This window comes from Tigriopus californicus, chromosome 1 (assembly GCF_007210705.1).
Source record: "Tigriopus californicus strain San Diego chromosome 1, Tcal_SD_v2.1, whole genome shotgun sequence".
NCBI lineage: Eukaryota > Metazoa > Arthropoda > Copepoda > Harpacticoida > Harpacticidae > Tigriopus > Tigriopus californicus.
The window spans coordinates 12,207,861-12,224,533 of record NC_081440.1 but is presented as its reverse complement, the minus strand read 5'-3'; the positions used below and the strand labels follow the sequence as shown (position 1 = coordinate 12,224,533).

At 41.4% G+C, this 16,673-nt stretch overlaps 4 protein-coding genes across 5 annotated transcripts; 2 read left to right on the top strand and 2 right to left on the bottom strand.

Moving 5' to 3' along the window:
• Positions 1–450: 450 nt before the first annotated feature.
• Positions 451–4,882, top strand: LOC131881941 (uncharacterized). 2 transcript variants are annotated; one of them, XM_059228947.1, is made up of 8 exons: positions 451–683; positions 773–895; positions 1,010–1,190; positions 2,856–3,065; positions 3,142–3,450; positions 3,517–4,431; positions 4,490–4,525; positions 4,595–4,882. In XM_059228947.1, exons 1-8 carry the CDS (start codon positions 522–524, stop codon positions 4,831–4,833), a joined length of 2,175 nt encoding a protein of 724 aa, XP_059084930.1. In that variant the 5' UTR covers positions 451–521; the 3' UTR covers positions 4,834–4,882. The 2 variants fall into 2 exon arrangements, with proteins under 2 accessions (XP_059084930.1, XP_059084921.1); XM_059228938.1 differs by having other exon boundaries at positions 3,139–3,450.
• LOC131881955 (aquaporin-11-like) lies at positions 4,822–6,164 on the bottom strand. Its single transcript, XM_059228958.1, has one exon. It carries the CDS (start codon positions 5,707–5,709, stop codon positions 4,891–4,893), a length of 819 nt encoding a protein of 272 aa, XP_059084941.1. The 5' UTR covers positions 5,710–6,164; the 3' UTR covers positions 4,822–4,890.
• A 5,518-nt stretch (positions 6,165–11,682) lies between these two features.
• LOC131885404 (uncharacterized) lies at positions 11,683–14,712 on the top strand. The gene is made up of 3 exons (XM_059233441.1): positions 11,683–12,156; positions 12,364–12,651; positions 14,342–14,712. The coding sequence occupies exons 1-3, from the start codon at positions 11,980–11,982 to the stop codon at positions 14,510–14,512; spliced, it is 636 nt and encodes a 211-aa protein (XP_059089424.1). The 5' UTR covers positions 11,683–11,979; the 3' UTR covers positions 14,513–14,712.
• Positions 14,671–15,761, bottom strand: LOC131885415 (uncharacterized). Its single transcript, XM_059233450.1, has 2 exons — positions 15,421–15,761; positions 14,671–15,351 (listed from the first exon to the last, which is right to left on the bottom strand). Exon 2 carries the CDS (start codon positions 15,335–15,337, stop codon positions 14,798–14,800), a length of 540 nt encoding a protein of 179 aa, XP_059089433.1. The 5' UTR covers positions 15,338–15,351; positions 15,421–15,761; the 3' UTR covers positions 14,671–14,797.
• Between the last annotated feature and the right edge of the window lie 912 nt (positions 15,762–16,673).

Here is a 16,673-nt window from a genome sequence, read left to right as displayed (position 1 = left end):
GGCTGCTTCCGGTAAACACGACTTTTGGTTAGTTGATTAATCAAATATTTTAGAAACAGTATTATCCATTCCTGTAATCAGTTCTCCCATTAAGTCACGTCATATGTGATTCTGTCAGAAAATGCCGCTGTTTTTACCCAAAGCAACGATTAGCGAATAATGCCTAATTTCCGTTACTTTTTGTCAAATTCCAAAGATTAACGACGTTAAGGTTTTCATTGACGAGGCCTACGAGGGAATTTTAATGGATACCCGAATAGTTCGCAGTAATAGGCTTTATTTATCTGTTGCAATTTCAGAGAGCTTCTTAATACTCTCATTATAAGTCGACTTGACCATTCATGATGAATATGATGCATCTGAACCTTTTCCGAACCCATTGTTGGGCAAGACTTGTTGATTCATTCTAAAGCAAGATAAGATATGGTGCTAAACAACACTCTTATCTCTTCTTGGCTAAATCAACCCCATTGATCTGAACCGTGCATTAACAATACTTTAGAAACCTTTTGCAACTCCTTATGGTTAACTGTTACCCAGAGAAAATGTTGCGGTTGTTTTGCTTGGTATTGACGACACATGAGTCATTGGCCTTTATTCGTGCGACTGATTTGATAAAAGCTCAATTTCAAACGCAAGAAAACATCGTCGATTCAGTTAGAGGTTCGTCATTACCACCAAGCGTAAGTGTTAAAATCGTATTGAATTTAAGTTGAATTGGATTTTTCTGCATTGGCATAGTCCTTCACTCTAATATTCATTCTCAATCAAGATTGTTGAGGATCAATGGTATAAAAGTAAGGTGGAGACTTCAAACTGGAACAAAGTCACCGGACTCGAATGGGGCGACGATGTGGATTATTTTGTGAAGACCCATAATGACCATGAAATTAGGGTGAGTGGAGTGACATTTATGCACGATATATTCAATCTTATTGCATTCAAGGGAGCTGACTCATTCGTGCATATTTCAATCACTTTTATATTCTTACTTTCATTCTTGCTTTAGACCATTGAATTGCCTTGGTCGGTGCCATTTTATGGCAGATCAGTTAATACCTTCAACATCACCACTGCCGGTTCCATTATCATGGACCAAGGATCGCCCTTGGTTTTTCCCAGTTACATCGCCCCATTAATGACTTTATGTACGACCACGGAGACAAAAGTCACGTGGACGGCAATAAAGGGTGAGACCAAACAACACTTTATCGCATTATTCTTCTTCCACTCGCAACACATGCTTACTAGTCCTAGGATCAATTGCAATTAAAAAAGCCAAGTAAGGCTAGGACTTAAATAAATAAGACCTAAAAGGTTCCGACAAAGCACAATTGGCAACGCTTAACACTCATTGTGCTTTTAATGCTCCAGGATAATGTTTCAGTCCACACATACATTTATTGGAATTTGATTCCCAGCAATAAACCACGGGCTCAAATTTGAGGAACAAACGTGTTAAAAAACAAGGTTCACTAGGAACACAGGTTTTCTGTGAAGAAACGTGCCGCGCAACAAACATCTAATGACGGATACGAAGGGATACATGTGATTTATTGTTAAACCTAAAGTCAACTACAATTTTTCAGTTGCTGGTTTAAATTCAAAGATGTTCGTGCAGTCAATATTGATTACTCGCCTAGTGGTATTTTAAAAAGAGCTTTGACCAAAGGCATCAAAATGGTCATTTTCAGTTTAATGTTCCAGAAAACCATAAGCCTCTTCTGTGCAGGAAATAGCTATCTGTCATCGCAGGGGAGGGTAACCTGGCCTGAGGTCTGTTTTTTAAAGCTCTTATCTCGGAGTTAGGGTCTTGAACGTTAACCGGTATGAAAATACACACGCCGAAGTGGTGAGCGGATACTCATTCTGGGTAACGGCCAGGCCTTAACTCGGAGGCCTGTACGAGGGTTTAAAAAAACTCGCCTCCGCTCCTTGTCCTCCCCGTGTCAACTGTGATCGAGTTCGTCGTAACTTTGAGGTTTTGGTGGTGGCAAATGAAGGGCAAGGGTCGGCCATTTCGAGTGAGACGCTCTGAACTTCTTCTTTGGATAGTTCTTACTCATTTTTTGGATCCCATCCCTATCGGATAGCGGGCTTAAATGGCATACCAATCTGCAGCCGGTATTTCTTGCCACTCTGTAATCAATAATTTTGAGAAAGGAGTTGAGGAATTCAGGAAATGCTGAAAATACACGAGTATCGGGATGTATGTATGCATGAAAAAAGTTTAAAATACTGGATGATAGGAATCCAAACATGTTTACTCTCAAGCTGGGGATATTTTCCAGTCTTCTGTGCTGCTTTCTTGTGTGCTGCTTCTTCAAAATTTACAAATAAACTTGAAATTGATCTCTTGGGTCCCTCATTGCTTATCTGTGTTTTAAATCAATACAATCTGAGGCTTCAAGGCTTAGGTAACGTTTGAAATCTAATCGAGACAACTTCTTCGCAAGATCGTCTCCAAATATTGTTCAAGTTTTCCCTACTTTAAGAGAAATGATTGAATGAATATCTTATCAAATCAAGTGAGGCTTTACTTTGATGTGTTCATGGCTCCTTCGCTTGTTTCAAAATTCATTTTCATCCCAAATTCCAAAACTCAAAACACTGTAGTTACCAAGGCTACTTTTCTTTTCTTTGACACTCTTCAAAGCTTTACTTGTGCCAAATGACGTGTCATAACTCTAAAATGGGAAAGTTGTTTGATAAGAAAACGTCTGTTTTGTTAAAGCTCGCTGTAACTTCATTCACGAATTTACTGATAATTCCAATCCTTGAAAGGAGAGTTTGAATTCCAAAAACTATGATGTTAAATGAATAACTTATTAATCATTGACAAATTTATTTTTCAGATAAAAAACTTAATGTAAGGTGGGAACGACACTTCAAAGGTCATGAAAAGACACCAATCATTGTAGAACTACATCTACATGTGGATGGTTCAATGTCTTTTTTGTACAAAGACATCAAAAAGGAAATCATTGAAGATTGCCAAGCAAATGGATATTCATTTGTTATTGGTGTAATTGATTCCTTCGCCACCCAATCAAACCATCAAAGAGGTCAGGAAATCGAGACTATAATATTTCAACCAAAACCAATTCATTCAACTACTGTCTCTTTTGAATTGATTAGCAGAAGTGAAGGTTGGAATATACCCTCGCGAAAATATTGATGTGAACCAAATCCTAGACCAAACTTATCAGGTCATCATTTCACGTCTCCAATCGGACGGCTCAGATTGTTTGGCCCGAACGACTTTGCAAGCATGCCGCTTGAATTTTGATTGCACCTGGTGCTCCGATCAATGTTCTTATTCTTTGGAGCGTTTAAGAAACCGGCAAAAATGCCAGAGAACCATTGACTGGTATTTTCGATTGGGTCATGCGAACCGGGATCACTATAAACGTGACAGGTACCACCTGTTTCAGTCACGATGGTCGAAACGTAAGTACAAAACAAATATGAACCACTTTTTCTCGCCAGATGCAAATTTTTTCCATTTTGTTTCAGAGCTCAGCCCATGTGAATCTGTGTGTATCTGGGAAGGTAGGGACTTTGTTTGTGGATCAGACGGAATCATTTATCAAAACAAATGTTATTTGGAACGTCAGCGCTGCTTATCTAATCCAACTCTTCGAGTAGTCAGCAACGATACCTGCTCTGCTGAATGCCAAGCAAATTGTCCCACGGACTATCAGCCATTTTGTGGTTCTGACCAAGTCACTTACCCCAACCTTTGCAAGCTTAACCTGAAGAAATGTGAAGAGAAGGATTTGGTGGAGCACAGCCCAGGTACTTGCGACCATGTCTCTACAGAAGAGTTCTACACCTATGACGAGTCTCAAACCGACCCATCTGATTTTGAGGATGATTACGATCTAGATCTAGAACTTGCCCAAGAAAAAGGTTGTAACACCACGTGTTCCAAAGAGAATCAGCCTATTTGCTTGAACGGGGATCGGGATTTTGCGAACAAATGTCTTATGGAACTAGCCATTTGTGCCCAAAACGTCACGAAGATCTATTGGCAAATGGGCTCTTGTTCGTCTAAGAACCCCGAGAAGCTATGTTCCACGGAAGGTTGCACTAAAGAGCTCAAACCAGTGTGCGGCAATAATGGAAAGACTTACGGGAACCTTTGTATCCTTGAGCATTTATCGTGTATGCACAATCTTAACCTAACGGTGGTAAAATTAAGTGCGTGCGAAATCAGCCCTGGATCTGATTCTGATTGCCCTTTGGCTGCATGTACCAGGGAAAATAATCCCGTATGTGGAACGGATGGAACAACATATAGAAACCGTTGCTTACTGGATGCTGCCATGGAATGTGATTCAAGTCTGAACTTCGAGAGACTTGGACCTTGCAAATCAGATTCCATCCACCTTGGGCCACCATCCAACATCCAACAACCTATTCCTCAAGGTATTTTTCCAAACTTACAATTATGGCATAAAGTAAAATATATTCGTTTTTTATTCAGATATGGAGCCAAATCATCCAGAAGCATCAAGTAAACGTAAGTGCTAAGTAGCTCGAATTTCGTAGATATTTAAAGTAATGATTATTTCGATATTTTTCTTTTCAGCGGGCAAGCTTTTTCGAGGTTTCATCGTAGTGGGAAGCTTGTTCATTGTCCTTCTTCTGGGCATGGTATTGTTGCGACGGTATAATAAACAGCAGCGAAGTAACCTTGTTGGTAATCAAATGCCTGAGTTTGGTCAAAATAATTTTTCAATTCCCAACAGTGAGTATAATCCTATGCCTACCCCTGTGATCAGATCTCATGCCGCTGGGGCGGAGCTTAATATGATGACTAGGTCATGATAAAATTTATTTGATCGATAATACGTGAAAAATACAATACCAAAACCAGCTTTCCATTCAAAGATCTTTCTTTGTTTCTTCTCCAATTTGAAAGTGAACAGGGTAAACCATCTCTTTGATAGTAGGATAAACCTTAAAGGCTGCCAAAGTTCCCAAGGCTGCACCAATCCAATAAACCAAGATGTGTTGAATCCAGGAGTGACCAGTGCAACCACCCAAGAGGATTGAGGCTAACATGGGGTTGAACATGCCTCCAGAAATATCCAGTACAGCCACGACCGTGACCGTCACCAAGGCTGCATTGATCCCAGCAGTCACGACAGGATCGTTATTGGAAAGGGTTGGATTATCCGAAACTAGTTGGGGGCCAATACCCAAGACAAAGGAGCCAATCACCTCGGCCAGAAAACACTTGTAGGTCTCTAGTTCTTTCCAAGGAATCGAACAAGCAGCCACCTTTTCAGGCCTTTGAGAATGAAAAGTGGAGAGCTCCAATCGCCAGACAGCACTGATGTACTGATATGTCATCCATCCGGAGGCCAAGAGAACGAGAGTCCTCATAGCTGCTTCTTTCCAAGTTGCATGACCGGTGATGCTATCCAGAAAATGTAGGAGAGGTGTGGGCATGGTGAACCCTTGCCACCGAGAACACTGGTAAAAGGCTAGGAGATAAAGGCCGACACTCCAAACCCAAACTCCATAATTTTCCAAAATCACTCCGAGCTCAAAAGAGCCCGTACACAATTCAATGGTAATGACAAAGTCCAAGACCAAACTGCGGCTCAAGGAAGGCTCAAAGTAGTGTCTGATTGTTCTGCGCGCGAAATCACAAGCCAAGAGTGTGACAGCAATAATCAAGATTGAAATCACCGCCATGACTTCTAGGTTCAAGGTATGCTAAGTAAATGAGCTCTTACGTTAACCGAACTATCACAGAGAGTTCTTGAATGACTCGGTTCTCAGGACTGTTGTCGCAGCTACATGTATCTCCAAACGAAAGATTAAAGGTCAGTAAGTCAATCCACGAAGCAAGGAAGTCGTGGACAATAGAGGAACTACATACACTCTACATACGTACACTCTCGTTTTTCAAGCTATGGTGGGAAGGCAATCAACATGTTGCAGCGCGAAAACGAGTAGTGGGCATGACTCGTGTTCTCCCACATGTAAGGCCTATTTAGCAGGGTGACGGATTTCAAACCCTTGGAGATGGATTGTGCATGGGCGCAGAGAAGCGTTACCCTCATGGTCTTGATGTTCATGGCCTTTTTAAGTATGTTGATTGTTTTATACTTGTGATTTCTGTATTGCTTCTGTGACTAAAGGTCAAGTTTAGGAAACTGCGATCCAAATCAGAAAATCTTCAGGTTTTTACATTCAGAATGAAAATATCAGCGCTATGAGTGAAAAGCAAAATTGATCAACCTCTCCAAGCCAACGTGAGTTTGATAACCCTTTCCGCATGAAGATTGGCTTCAAACTATTGCACAGATGTGTTGAATGAGCTCAGGCCATGTATGGAAACCATGAGATGAGCAAGTCATTCTGACTAATTCTGCAAACGCAGTTTTCATTTGGGAACCAACGGAATATATAACGGTCTGTTTTGGGGACAAAGAAATAGGTGCCTGTAATCAAGAAGGGTACCTCCTTTAGCCAGATTACTATATGTACATCTTGTGTTTGGCCAAATCAGGTAAAAATCCCTTGACTTAAGTGGCGAGTGGCTTTTCTTATTGGGTAACGACCATACAATATCACCCGGGTAAGAGCTTTAAAAATCGCTCCTCAGAAGTCAGAACTCCAGAGGAAATTTCGTTTTTTGGAAAAAAACGCCTTGAAATTTGAGAATCACTCTCTAACGACTCCTTCAAGTTTTTTAGTGTTTACCTAATGATTTGGTAATCTTCAGTTTGGAACAATTAAAGGTTTCTATCACCGAAAGATCAAAGAAAGGCCTTCCTTTGATCCTAATTAAATGTGAATACAATACATTGAAATTGTATCATCTTTACACTTTATCGTTTGTAAATGGATAAATACGATCGCAGCGAAGGTTAATTCTTGGTTCACCTTACTTTGATCAAAATCATTTCAATGTTTCATCTGAATAAGTAACCATTGTTTGAATTGTGTTCGAGTTTTACCACTTTTACTTACTTTTACTCGGTTTTACCGAGGTGATCGAGGACTTCACCAAGTATGGAGGAGGAGTAAACACAAATTAGAAAATGCGGATGTTCATCAATGTGTTTATAAGCGTTGATAAAGCCAATGACTGCCTGAAGTTCAAAATTCCGAATTTCGTTACCTATCATACGTCCAATGGGGTACCCCAAGGTGGTTTTGTGAAAGCACATTTTGAAATGCGACAGTACTAAATTTTGCTCAGTCTCATTTCAAAATGTGTGTCCACGAAACTGTCTGATACTCTCAGTAGGGGCAACTGAGTAAAAATTGCATCTCAAAATATGCGTTCACGAAACCACGTGGGGGTACCCCATTGAAACTGATTACTTGAAAGCCTATAAAGACCCTCAGAAGGTGGCAATTTTCATCAGAAGTTGCACCATAACCAAGTATATTTGGCCTTAAACACCCATGAGCCCTCTAATCTGATCTATTTAAATTTCGTCAAATCCGTGGCTTTTGCCCTGGCCCATTCAATGATATTTATTCAATGACAATAGGCTCTCGAGATTTAATCACAACAAAAAGAAGGATGCCCCTTGCGGAGGTTGAGGGCATAAAGAGCGTCCTCTAGAGCCTGTTGTCGCTCCTTCATTCCGGATCGACTGCCCTTTATTTTTCTGTCTTCGTAAAACCCTTTTTCATTCACACAGAACCTTTCATATGCTACAACATCCTCCCCCCAAGTTTATGTTCTATTGATACAATTTGACATTACCGTGATCGTTTTACAATGGTTAAAAAGATCAGTCTAAAAAGCAGATTGGTTTGGAACGATTTCGTGGACTACTTCTTCTCTCTGGAGTGGCCTCTTGGTCTTGTGGGGGAGCGTGCTCTATGTCTTCCTGCTTCAGTTCTGGCACAGGTCAAACGAACCGTCGATTTCGCCATAAGATCCTCCCACAGGTTGTGGAAAGGAGGGGGAAACAATACCTAAACTTTACATGTTGAAAGATTCAATATTGTCCCTTTATGGTCTTTGGATATGAACATGGAAGTGGTGTGTTGGGCTTGCTTCAATCAAATTTCTACATCAATTAACCCGATGGTATCAAGAGGTAACCCGTTTGCTGCCGTGAGTGATATCTGGGGTTTTGAGAGGGCACCAGTGGGGATTCCGAGTGTTTGAAAATCTTCAAGGCTCATGACGTTTGTAGCAGATCCAGTGTCAGGTAAGGCTCTTTTTATCAAAGTGAGAAAGGACCCAGAGGGTGTCTCATAGACCTCTAAGTCCACGTAACTTAGTTGGCATGTTCCAGCTTGGCTGCCTGTCACATTGTCTATTTGTACTGAGCTCACATCATCTACCCTATAATTATAACCATAGCCTTTTGAGTGTTTGCTTTTGCAATATTTGGAGAAATGGTTAGGCTTTTGACAAGCATTGCAGACTCTCCCAAAGGCAGGGCATTTTTCCATGTCGTAGTGAGGTTCTTCAGATCCGCATCTGTTACATGATGTTCTTTTGAGCTGGTTTTGGTGTTGACGTGCCGTTCTTGACATATTATTTCTTTTAATAGGTTGATTTCAGCTTGTTAATCTCTAGTTCTTCAAGGGAGTATTGGTGGTCTTGAGAGGGCGAGTTCAATAAAGCCTTGCCATGGCGTTCAGCGTTTTCTTGAGCTTGACACAGATTATGGATTTCTACGAGAGCTGGTGGAGGGTTCTTCTCCAGAATTTTTTGTCATGTTTCTTCACTTCTGATGCCAACCAGTATAAAGGTTGCTAACCATGATTTGTGATTCATGATGTACAGATCTGTGGCTTCTGCCGCTTCTCATAACCCAGTGTAAAAATCTGCATATGCTTCGTTGATGCCTTGACGCCTACGTATTAGGTTGTATTGTTCAAGGCCTAGGTTTTGTTGGCTTTTGAGGTCCGCTTGAATTTTGTCTAAGACTTCCTCGACCCCAAGTGTTGTATTGAGGGGAATTTCCATTGTGCGGATGGTGTGGGCTAAGAACTCTGGGGTTTGAAGGGCCCTTAATTGAGCTAACTGCTCCGATTTCGAGAGGAGGGTCAACTTTGTCGTAGTTGCAAATTTGTCCCCCCATTGTCGCCACTGCTTAAAGGTCTTTAGGCCTAGGGATACTTGCAGTGCGGTGGTGACTTGGCTTGCGGACGAGCTCCCTTGGTGGGTATTTTGATCAGAGCTGGTGTTGCGGTGGGTTGGGTAGGAGTGCTTTGATCCGCATTGGTTTTGAGTGCCGCAAGGCGCTCAGCCAGGTCGGAAATAGTGAGATCCATGGAACACAACCATAGCTCGTGGCCATCTGATGAAGTTGCTCCTTCTGGGATACCTTCCAATGGGGCACCCCCACATGGATTCGTGAGTGCATATTTTGAGATGCGATTTGTACCCAGTTGCACCTACTGGGAGTATCAGATAGTTTCGTGAGCGCACATCTTGAAATGCGACTGGGTAAAATTTAGTACTGTCGCATTTCAAAATATGCGTTCACGAAACCACGTGGGGTGCCCCATTCCTGACATTTCATCACCGAATTGGCCACCTTTTCAAATCTGTCTCGGTGATGAGGGATCTGGCTGGCGAGCACTTCGATTTGATTGGATGGGGGTTGGGGGTCTTGCTCTAGTTTCTCGACACCGTCGCTCATTGCTTTGATGCCATTTTCCATCAACCGAAAGAGTTGTCCTCGTGCTCCATGAGCCGTTTTTAGTTGTTCTTGAGTGGGTGGAGCCATTTTTGGGCTTCCTCTTGTTAATTGCTAGCACCTAGAACACTAAAACTTCGGGGTAACTTCGGTTTCAGACCAATTGCGCCATGTTCTCGCTCCTTCATTCCGGATCGACTGCCCTTTATTTATCTTTCTTCGTAAAACCCTTTTTCATTCACACAGAGCCTTTCATATGCTACAACAGAGCCAGACTTTAAAAGAGGACGCTCTATCTTGGTCCTTGAAAATCATTGAAATGGGGCCCTCTGTTAAAAAAGACTACAGCCAAAAAGCAATCCGCATTTGCTAAGCGAGCCTCAGGCAATTGTTGTTTTATGTTATGGAAAAAAGAAAAAAGAAAGAGAGTGCACTAAGATGCACGATGTAAAGGGATAATCTTGTCAGATGCGGCTTTTGCTTACGCTGTTTGACAGTTATTTACCGCTTTTCTTCGCCATTTGTCTGGAAGCATTGCTCTGGAAGCACAATGAAGCTCAGTTCTTAGAGGGCGCTATTTTCCTTTTCTCGAGAGCTAATAACAGGCACATTTTTTGCGCGAAGTTTTTATGAATGAGGGTTGAAGAAAGTTCATATGGTCAAAACACCTTCAATGCTTTTGCCGTTTCATGCCGTCAAGTTTGAAGTGAAGAGCAAGGGCTTGCCCGAGCTTCGCTTCATACGAGAGGGCTTGACGAAATGGCGAATGCGTTTTAGGTGTTGACCGTGTGGAATTTTTGAAATCCGAACTTAATAAACTATTTGTGAAGAGAGAACCGGCTATTGAATACGTATTGAATACGCTATCTTTTGTGAGAACCTGTTTCCACGGTTTGATTTTCACTCAAAACCACTCAAAGTCAAATCTGACTTGTGGAACTGTTCTTTCTTATCAAGAGTGACCAGAAACTTGAACACAGAGCTATGAAAAAACATTTCTAGCCGTGGCGTTTGGTTTCCTTTGCGTGCATGAGAAGAAACATTATACCCCTGAAAACCAGTCCTCAAAAAAGAAATGTTCTTTCTCTATACAAGTGACTAGAAACTTGCTTTCCAGCCACTCGTGAACACAGAGCCAAGAAATGAAGTTTTGTAACCGTGGCGTTTGGTTTAGAGTAAGTGTTTTACTAATGTACCTGACCATTTCTCGTTATAGTTTGTTTCTAATCAGTTAGAAATGACATTTTTTTAATTGAATGACATTCTTTGAGTCGGTTACAATGTCCGTAGATCTTAGCTCCAAAAAAAAAATCAACAGTATGTTTCTGTGGGTAAAGTCTATATTAGGGCGTTTTAGTTTTGGCCGAAAGTTTTATGCCCTAATTTTCATTTGTTTTTGGCATATTTTTGTGTATCTTACCAATTGTATTTTTTTATTGCCATCATTAATCAATGACCTACCTTTCCTTTTTAAGGAGGCATCTTGACAATGCTCATGGAATGAGGTTAAGTGAAGGCATGATTACGGCACTTACTTAATTAACTTTAATCGTTGTCGATTGTAATTGTTGCGTCCAAATGGTAATAAGCAAAAACTAGTTTATATTCACACGAATAGTCTCGACTCGATACAACGGCAAGGGATATTGTCTATTGAGATTGCGAAAGCACGTCAAAGCGAGATCAAGTTATATGTAGCCACGTTTATTTGCAGGAGCATAATCCTTACATGTATAAAGTAATCTTGCTTACAGTAATCTCCATGTCAATTCTGATTAGTTCTTTGGACTTTATCCATAACATACATACTTGCTAACGCTACCTCGAGCCGAGAAAACATTATTCTAGCGTTTTAACCCAATTTTACTCCAACAGCAGATTCAAATTATGTATTTTTCGATGGAAAAGATAAAAAAGTGGCTCATGAAGTGTTCAAAACGTTCAATGCGCTTAAGGCTGCCTGAAGAGTAACTAAAACCGAGGCATATTTTTTTTTATTAAATGTGATTAGTTTGGATGTGGGACCCATATGAACGCATGCATTGTTTTGGAACGGAATTGAAGATTCAAAATTCCACTACAATGATGCACTGAACTCACTGTCGTACTCTTCTAATATAGGGTACTAATCTACCCATCCCAATACTATTTCAATCCTTACTATATCCTTACCTACTGATCCTTACTTCCCTTACTATGTATCCATCTATTGGTAAAGTTTAATGTCATTTTGACTAAACTCCTTCTACGAAATGAAATTTCAATCAAAAAAGTCGAAACATCTTTTTCAAAACATGACTTGTTGAAAGGACTTCCGTAAGCATGTTGAACACATGTTAAAATGAGACAAACATCGTTTTGGATCTTGATGATCACATTTCCGAATATTTGTGTGGGGAACATTGGGAATTTGTTCCTAAATTTTCTTGAACCAGATACCCTGGCGAACCAACCATTCGTGCCTTGCGAGGAGAACATTTTCAAGCATTTCAACACCCTTAATGGAACAGGATCTAAGGTTTGGATGCTGTACATGCACTTTTGAATCAGTTGAACAACGATGATTTGGCTCAATGAACCCTGGCCAAGAAATTGCACACATTTGAACGTTCAAGCATTTTCGTTCCACTGATTGCTTCCCAATTTGCTCGACAACTAAGAAACCAAACCAGACGGTGAATCTTGTTTGTTGCATATTTAACCAGACTGTCCGATTCCCCGATAGGCTTATGTGACGTCCGAAATGCAAATTCAGTTGTGTCCGAACTTTTGCGACAATGCCACCACCATTCACGATTTCTGCCTGACCCATGAACCCGATTATGTGCAGGCCTTTTCGGCCACAGTTCAGAGCGATCGTTGCTGTGATGCCCGTCGATGCCAATGTGTTTGTCACTTTCATTGCCATACATTTCGGACGAAGGAAATGGAATTCAGAACCGAAGGTTTCAGACATTGCGTTTGGGCTGGAGATAAATCAGACCTGTTACGAAAGTCGAAACTAGTTTGCCAGGTAACCTTGCAAAATATTCACTTGATGTGTGGAAACGTTATGTAGAGTCATTTCAGTAGGCATATGTCACTTTTTTTGAGGAATTCGAAGCAGTCCAATTCATATTATTTTCAAGCAAAGATGGGCGCTAAGTCGGTAAGCGATCGCTAGTTAAGGGATTGAATGGGTTTATTAGTTTTTGCTGACTGTTCTTACCGCCACAGGGCATGAATTTGCGAGTAGTTTTTCAATGACAAGCACTATTCTGATAACTTAACACAATGATTTGATTCACTTGAATATATAATTGATGAATGATCACCGATCAGGAATTGAATTAAAAGTTTTGCCCGGATCAGATTGAAAAGCTGGCATTTCCCTACTTTTTCCCATCGTAATTATCGTCAGCTTAGAGATGAACAAGATTTAGAAACGGTTTAAAGACCGCACTACCATTAGTCAGTTTGTTTAAAATCATGCTCGTCATTCTACCCCGTACTTTGCTACAAAAGCCAAACAATGACGCAAGTACCTTTTGAAATGAAATTCGCTTCGATCTCATTGTGCCTGCCTGAAAGCCCAACTAAAACATGTACCCATGTAGATCAGATTGACTGACCACTCCATGGGTCCAGCTAAAGCTGACGTAATAAGATCAATCTCAACAACGATTGTTACCAACGGTCAGCTACCTACGTACACAGACTGCAGACAGAGAGACACCGCAGAAAGATACGGGATTTCCCCTTCAGTTCGTTGCCTTAAGCGCCTTCTGAATCATTTTCGAGACCAAGGCAGTTATCGCCCGATCTCTATCATTTTTGCTGACAACGTGAAAGAACGTTTAAGCTCACGGGGGTTGTTTTTATTGATGTTTCTGGGGTCTATTGAAGCCTGCAGCTATCAAACAGGAAATTCGTCCCTCTTAGGGTGTTACGTCATCACAGCCACACGGATGATGCCCACCTGCGGACGTGTCTTACGAATTCCTAATGATTGATTCGGGCGTTGGCTGAGGCTAAACCAGCTCGACCTTAAACAACAAAATTAATCCTTACTATGAGGAAACTTTAGAAAATGTAAATCAGGCTCAAGTTTGGGTTGTTAGAAGATACCTTTAATTTTTAACGAAAATTCCAGTCCATTATTACGCATCATTCAAGCACTTCCGTGCATTCATAAAGACCAGTAATCACGATTATCTTAGATTTAAGTCTGGACTAACAAAACTCAAATTTTACGAGCATGTTACGCTTCTCCACCATTATCAGGGGTCTTTGTACTCGACCCATCACTATTCAACTCCATCCTTGATAACGAGCCCTGAGAGACCCGAGCGGAATAAAATAAATGCTTGAACAAGATATTGGCAACAGGTCCACAGAACAAGGGCAATGTTCAAGGGACCATAATAACTGCACTTGTTTGCACCCTAAAATTGTTTGTTTGTCTATTATGGAGCCAGATGGCAGCTCTCTTACTTGACTCGCCATCGAATGATGAGTGTCCAATGAAGAGACATTCGAGCTCCATTATTATACCTAGGTTAGCACCCAAAACTTATCCAGGGTCTACTTTTGCCAGTTGGCCAGTTGCCTGTTTGATCCCATGTAAAGAAATTATTGAGGCTCATTTAATATTCGGATTAGGGTCTTTTTTGCCATGTATTTTTCATGAGATGTCCGTATTTGATAATGCTTTTGCTTTCTAGCGTCAAAAAGATGAATTGGCTTGCGGACAAGCTCATGAGCGTTTTCTCTGTCCAAGGCAATATGTTTGTATTGGAGAAACATGTTTGGCGTGTGTGAATCCAAATTGCGTGTCAAAACGGGACAAGAAGATCACCAAATTCTTGATTGCATCACAAAAACCGACTTCTTAAGACAATTAGGCGTAGAATTGAACTTACATCAAACTATCTCCAGATAACATAACAATTGCATTAAATGAAGGGAGAGGAAACAACATTTTACATCATGTATTTGTATTTGTATTTTGTATTTGTATTTGTACATTTTGATTGCAGGAGCAAATGCTCCAGGAATTACAGTGTTCGGAAACGTGTGTTTCTTTGTTTCTAGAGCTGGTTTTTTTTTTGATTCATGACATATTTTTCTAAGTTTGCTTCTGAATAGAAGGCTGGTTTGGTACTTGCTTAGCATCAGATTTAAAGTTGATTCAGAGTTTCAGATGAGGTGAATTTTCCCTCAAAAGTTTGCAGGAGTTGGTCGTATTCCATGGGACAACGGGCATAGACGGTTTGACATTGCTCGGCTCCGGCCAAACGGCCAACGTTGGCGGCCAATTGGAATTCAACATCGCTCCTGGACACGTCAATGGAGGCGTCCTGACCGTAGATGGCCAAGAGGGTTTGCTCAACACTATCCATGGACTCGATAGACTTGGTGTTCAGTTGGCAGACAAAGTTCTTGGCACAATCGTCCACATCATTGACAGAAGCCTTCAAGAGAAGATCTTGGACTTTAACGCCCTCAACCTCAACGGAGCGGCCGAAACGTCGCCCGCGGCTAAATCCACGGCGTCTGCCGTAACTACGACGACGGCTACTAGAACCGATGGCAGCTCCAAGCTTGAAAGCTCCAAGCTTCAAGAGACCCAATGCCACAAGCCCGCCAAGGACAGGCTCGGACATGACCACTGTGGTCGTGGCGGCCACGAGGGAGAGCGCGATCAAAGCTTGCTTCATTTTGGAGTGGAGGTCTCGAAAATCAAAAGGTCTTATGAGAACACTGGATCAGTCAGCAGTGTTAAAGTCACTGGAACACTTACTTGGGCAGTGTGTTTCGAAATGGAAACTGATACCTAACTGGATCAGCCACCCGTCTTATATAGCAAATCCTATTCTCGTGTCGGTGGCCTGGCCTGGTCAGGTCAAGACGGTCTGAATGTGGGCCCCATCTAAATGGAGAAACAAGCTCAAGCTTGCTTGATAGGTGATGTTTAAGAAACAAATCTGTTGTCAGTGGTCTGGATAGCACCTAAAACCAGCACGCGATCAGTCCCTTCAAACGACGACTCTCCCAACATTAAGGAGAAATACCGAAAGAAACGCTAAAGGTTGAGTAACCCAAGCAACCTGCGCAGGGTCAGATTTCGGGCATGTTGATTGAATGTATTCTCGCTCTACTTTACGTTCGACCTTCGCTACATTGGTTTTTGTTCGTTTGGAGAGCGCTAAGATTACAGAGGAGGGAGGGAAGCATTTCGTGTTGTTCTGGGGCGAGATTTGCGCTCCTTGGGGATGACCATGTCATGTTTTTGAAACGACGGAGAATGTTCGGGAACAAGTTACGATAGTTGAAGAGGTCCAGAAGAAATCGGCGGGCATTTGGGATTGGGCATGTCTTCGTTACCTTGAATTAGGTAAGATGATGAACCAACGGGGAGAGATGGCATCCCCGTTTCGAGCTCCTGAAATAGATCGAGGGCGTGGTGGTCGTCCCACAATCCTCGTCTTCAAATGAAAGTACGAGTTTAACGCGTAATTGTTATGTAACAAAACTAGACTGCAGAATTCTTAACCTGACATCTCAAATGCCAATTTGAAATTGGATTGAACTATCTTTTTCATGTTAGGCATAGACTTTTGACAATGCCTAATAATAATGATAATCCGAATTCCTCGTTGATATAACCATCTATCCATCTATCTATCTGTCTATCTTGTAAGGCATAACGTATAACAAACCTAATGGCAGTTATTGCTCTTTATCAGCAATTTAATGTCTCTTGTTGAACCTTCAGCTCATTTCAGGCCCTCCGTCCAAACAAAACGTTTCTGTACGTCAGGAAAGAAAGTATTTGTACCTTGTCATCATAAAGAATGAAAAGAGAGAGTGAATGAAGGGCCAGTTTCCATAGCAACAACTTCCGGCCAACCATGTTGCTTGTGCGTACTCAATAGCACCCTCAGAGGCGGATGAACTCTTTATTGCATTTAGTGCAGGTCATTCAACCAACTTTATTGGGATCATTTCCGAGCAAATGAAGGTAGCCTTTTGAAACATGGTACCTTTGAAAAA

Excerpts from the sequence above, each read along its gene's own strand:
- LOC131881941 (XM_059228938.1), top strand. The coding sequence starts at position 522 with ATGGTTAACTGTTACCCAGAGAAAATGTTGCGGTTGTTTTGCTTGGTA. Across the intron at positions 896-1,009 it reads ATAATGACCATGAAATTAGG|ACCATTGAATTGCCTTGGTC; the intron begins GTGAGTGGAGTG and ends TTCTTGCTTTAG. Across the intron at positions 4,526-4,594 it reads TCCAGAAGCATCAAGTAAAC|CGGGCAAGCTTTTTCGAGGT; the intron begins GTAAGTGCTAAG and ends TTTTCTTTTCAG.
- LOC131881955 (XM_059228958.1), bottom strand. The coding sequence starts at position 5,709 with ATGGCGGTGATTTCAATCTTGATTATTGCTGTCACACTCTTGGCTTGT.
- LOC131885404 (XM_059233441.1), top strand. The coding sequence starts at position 11,980 with ATGAGACAAACATCGTTTTGGATCTTGATGATCACATTTCCGAATATT. Across the intron at positions 12,157-12,363 it reads TTAATGGAACAGGATCTAAG|GCTTATGTGACGTCCGAAAT; the intron begins GTTTGGATGCTG and ends ATTCCCCGATAG. Across the intron at positions 12,652-14,341 it reads AGTCGAAACTAGTTTGCCAG|CGTCAAAAAGATGAATTGGC; the intron begins GTAACCTTGCAA and ends TTTGCTTTCTAG.
- LOC131885415 (XM_059233450.1), bottom strand. The coding sequence starts at position 15,337 with ATGAAGCAAGCTTTGATCGCGCTCTCCCTCGTGGCCGCCACGACCACA.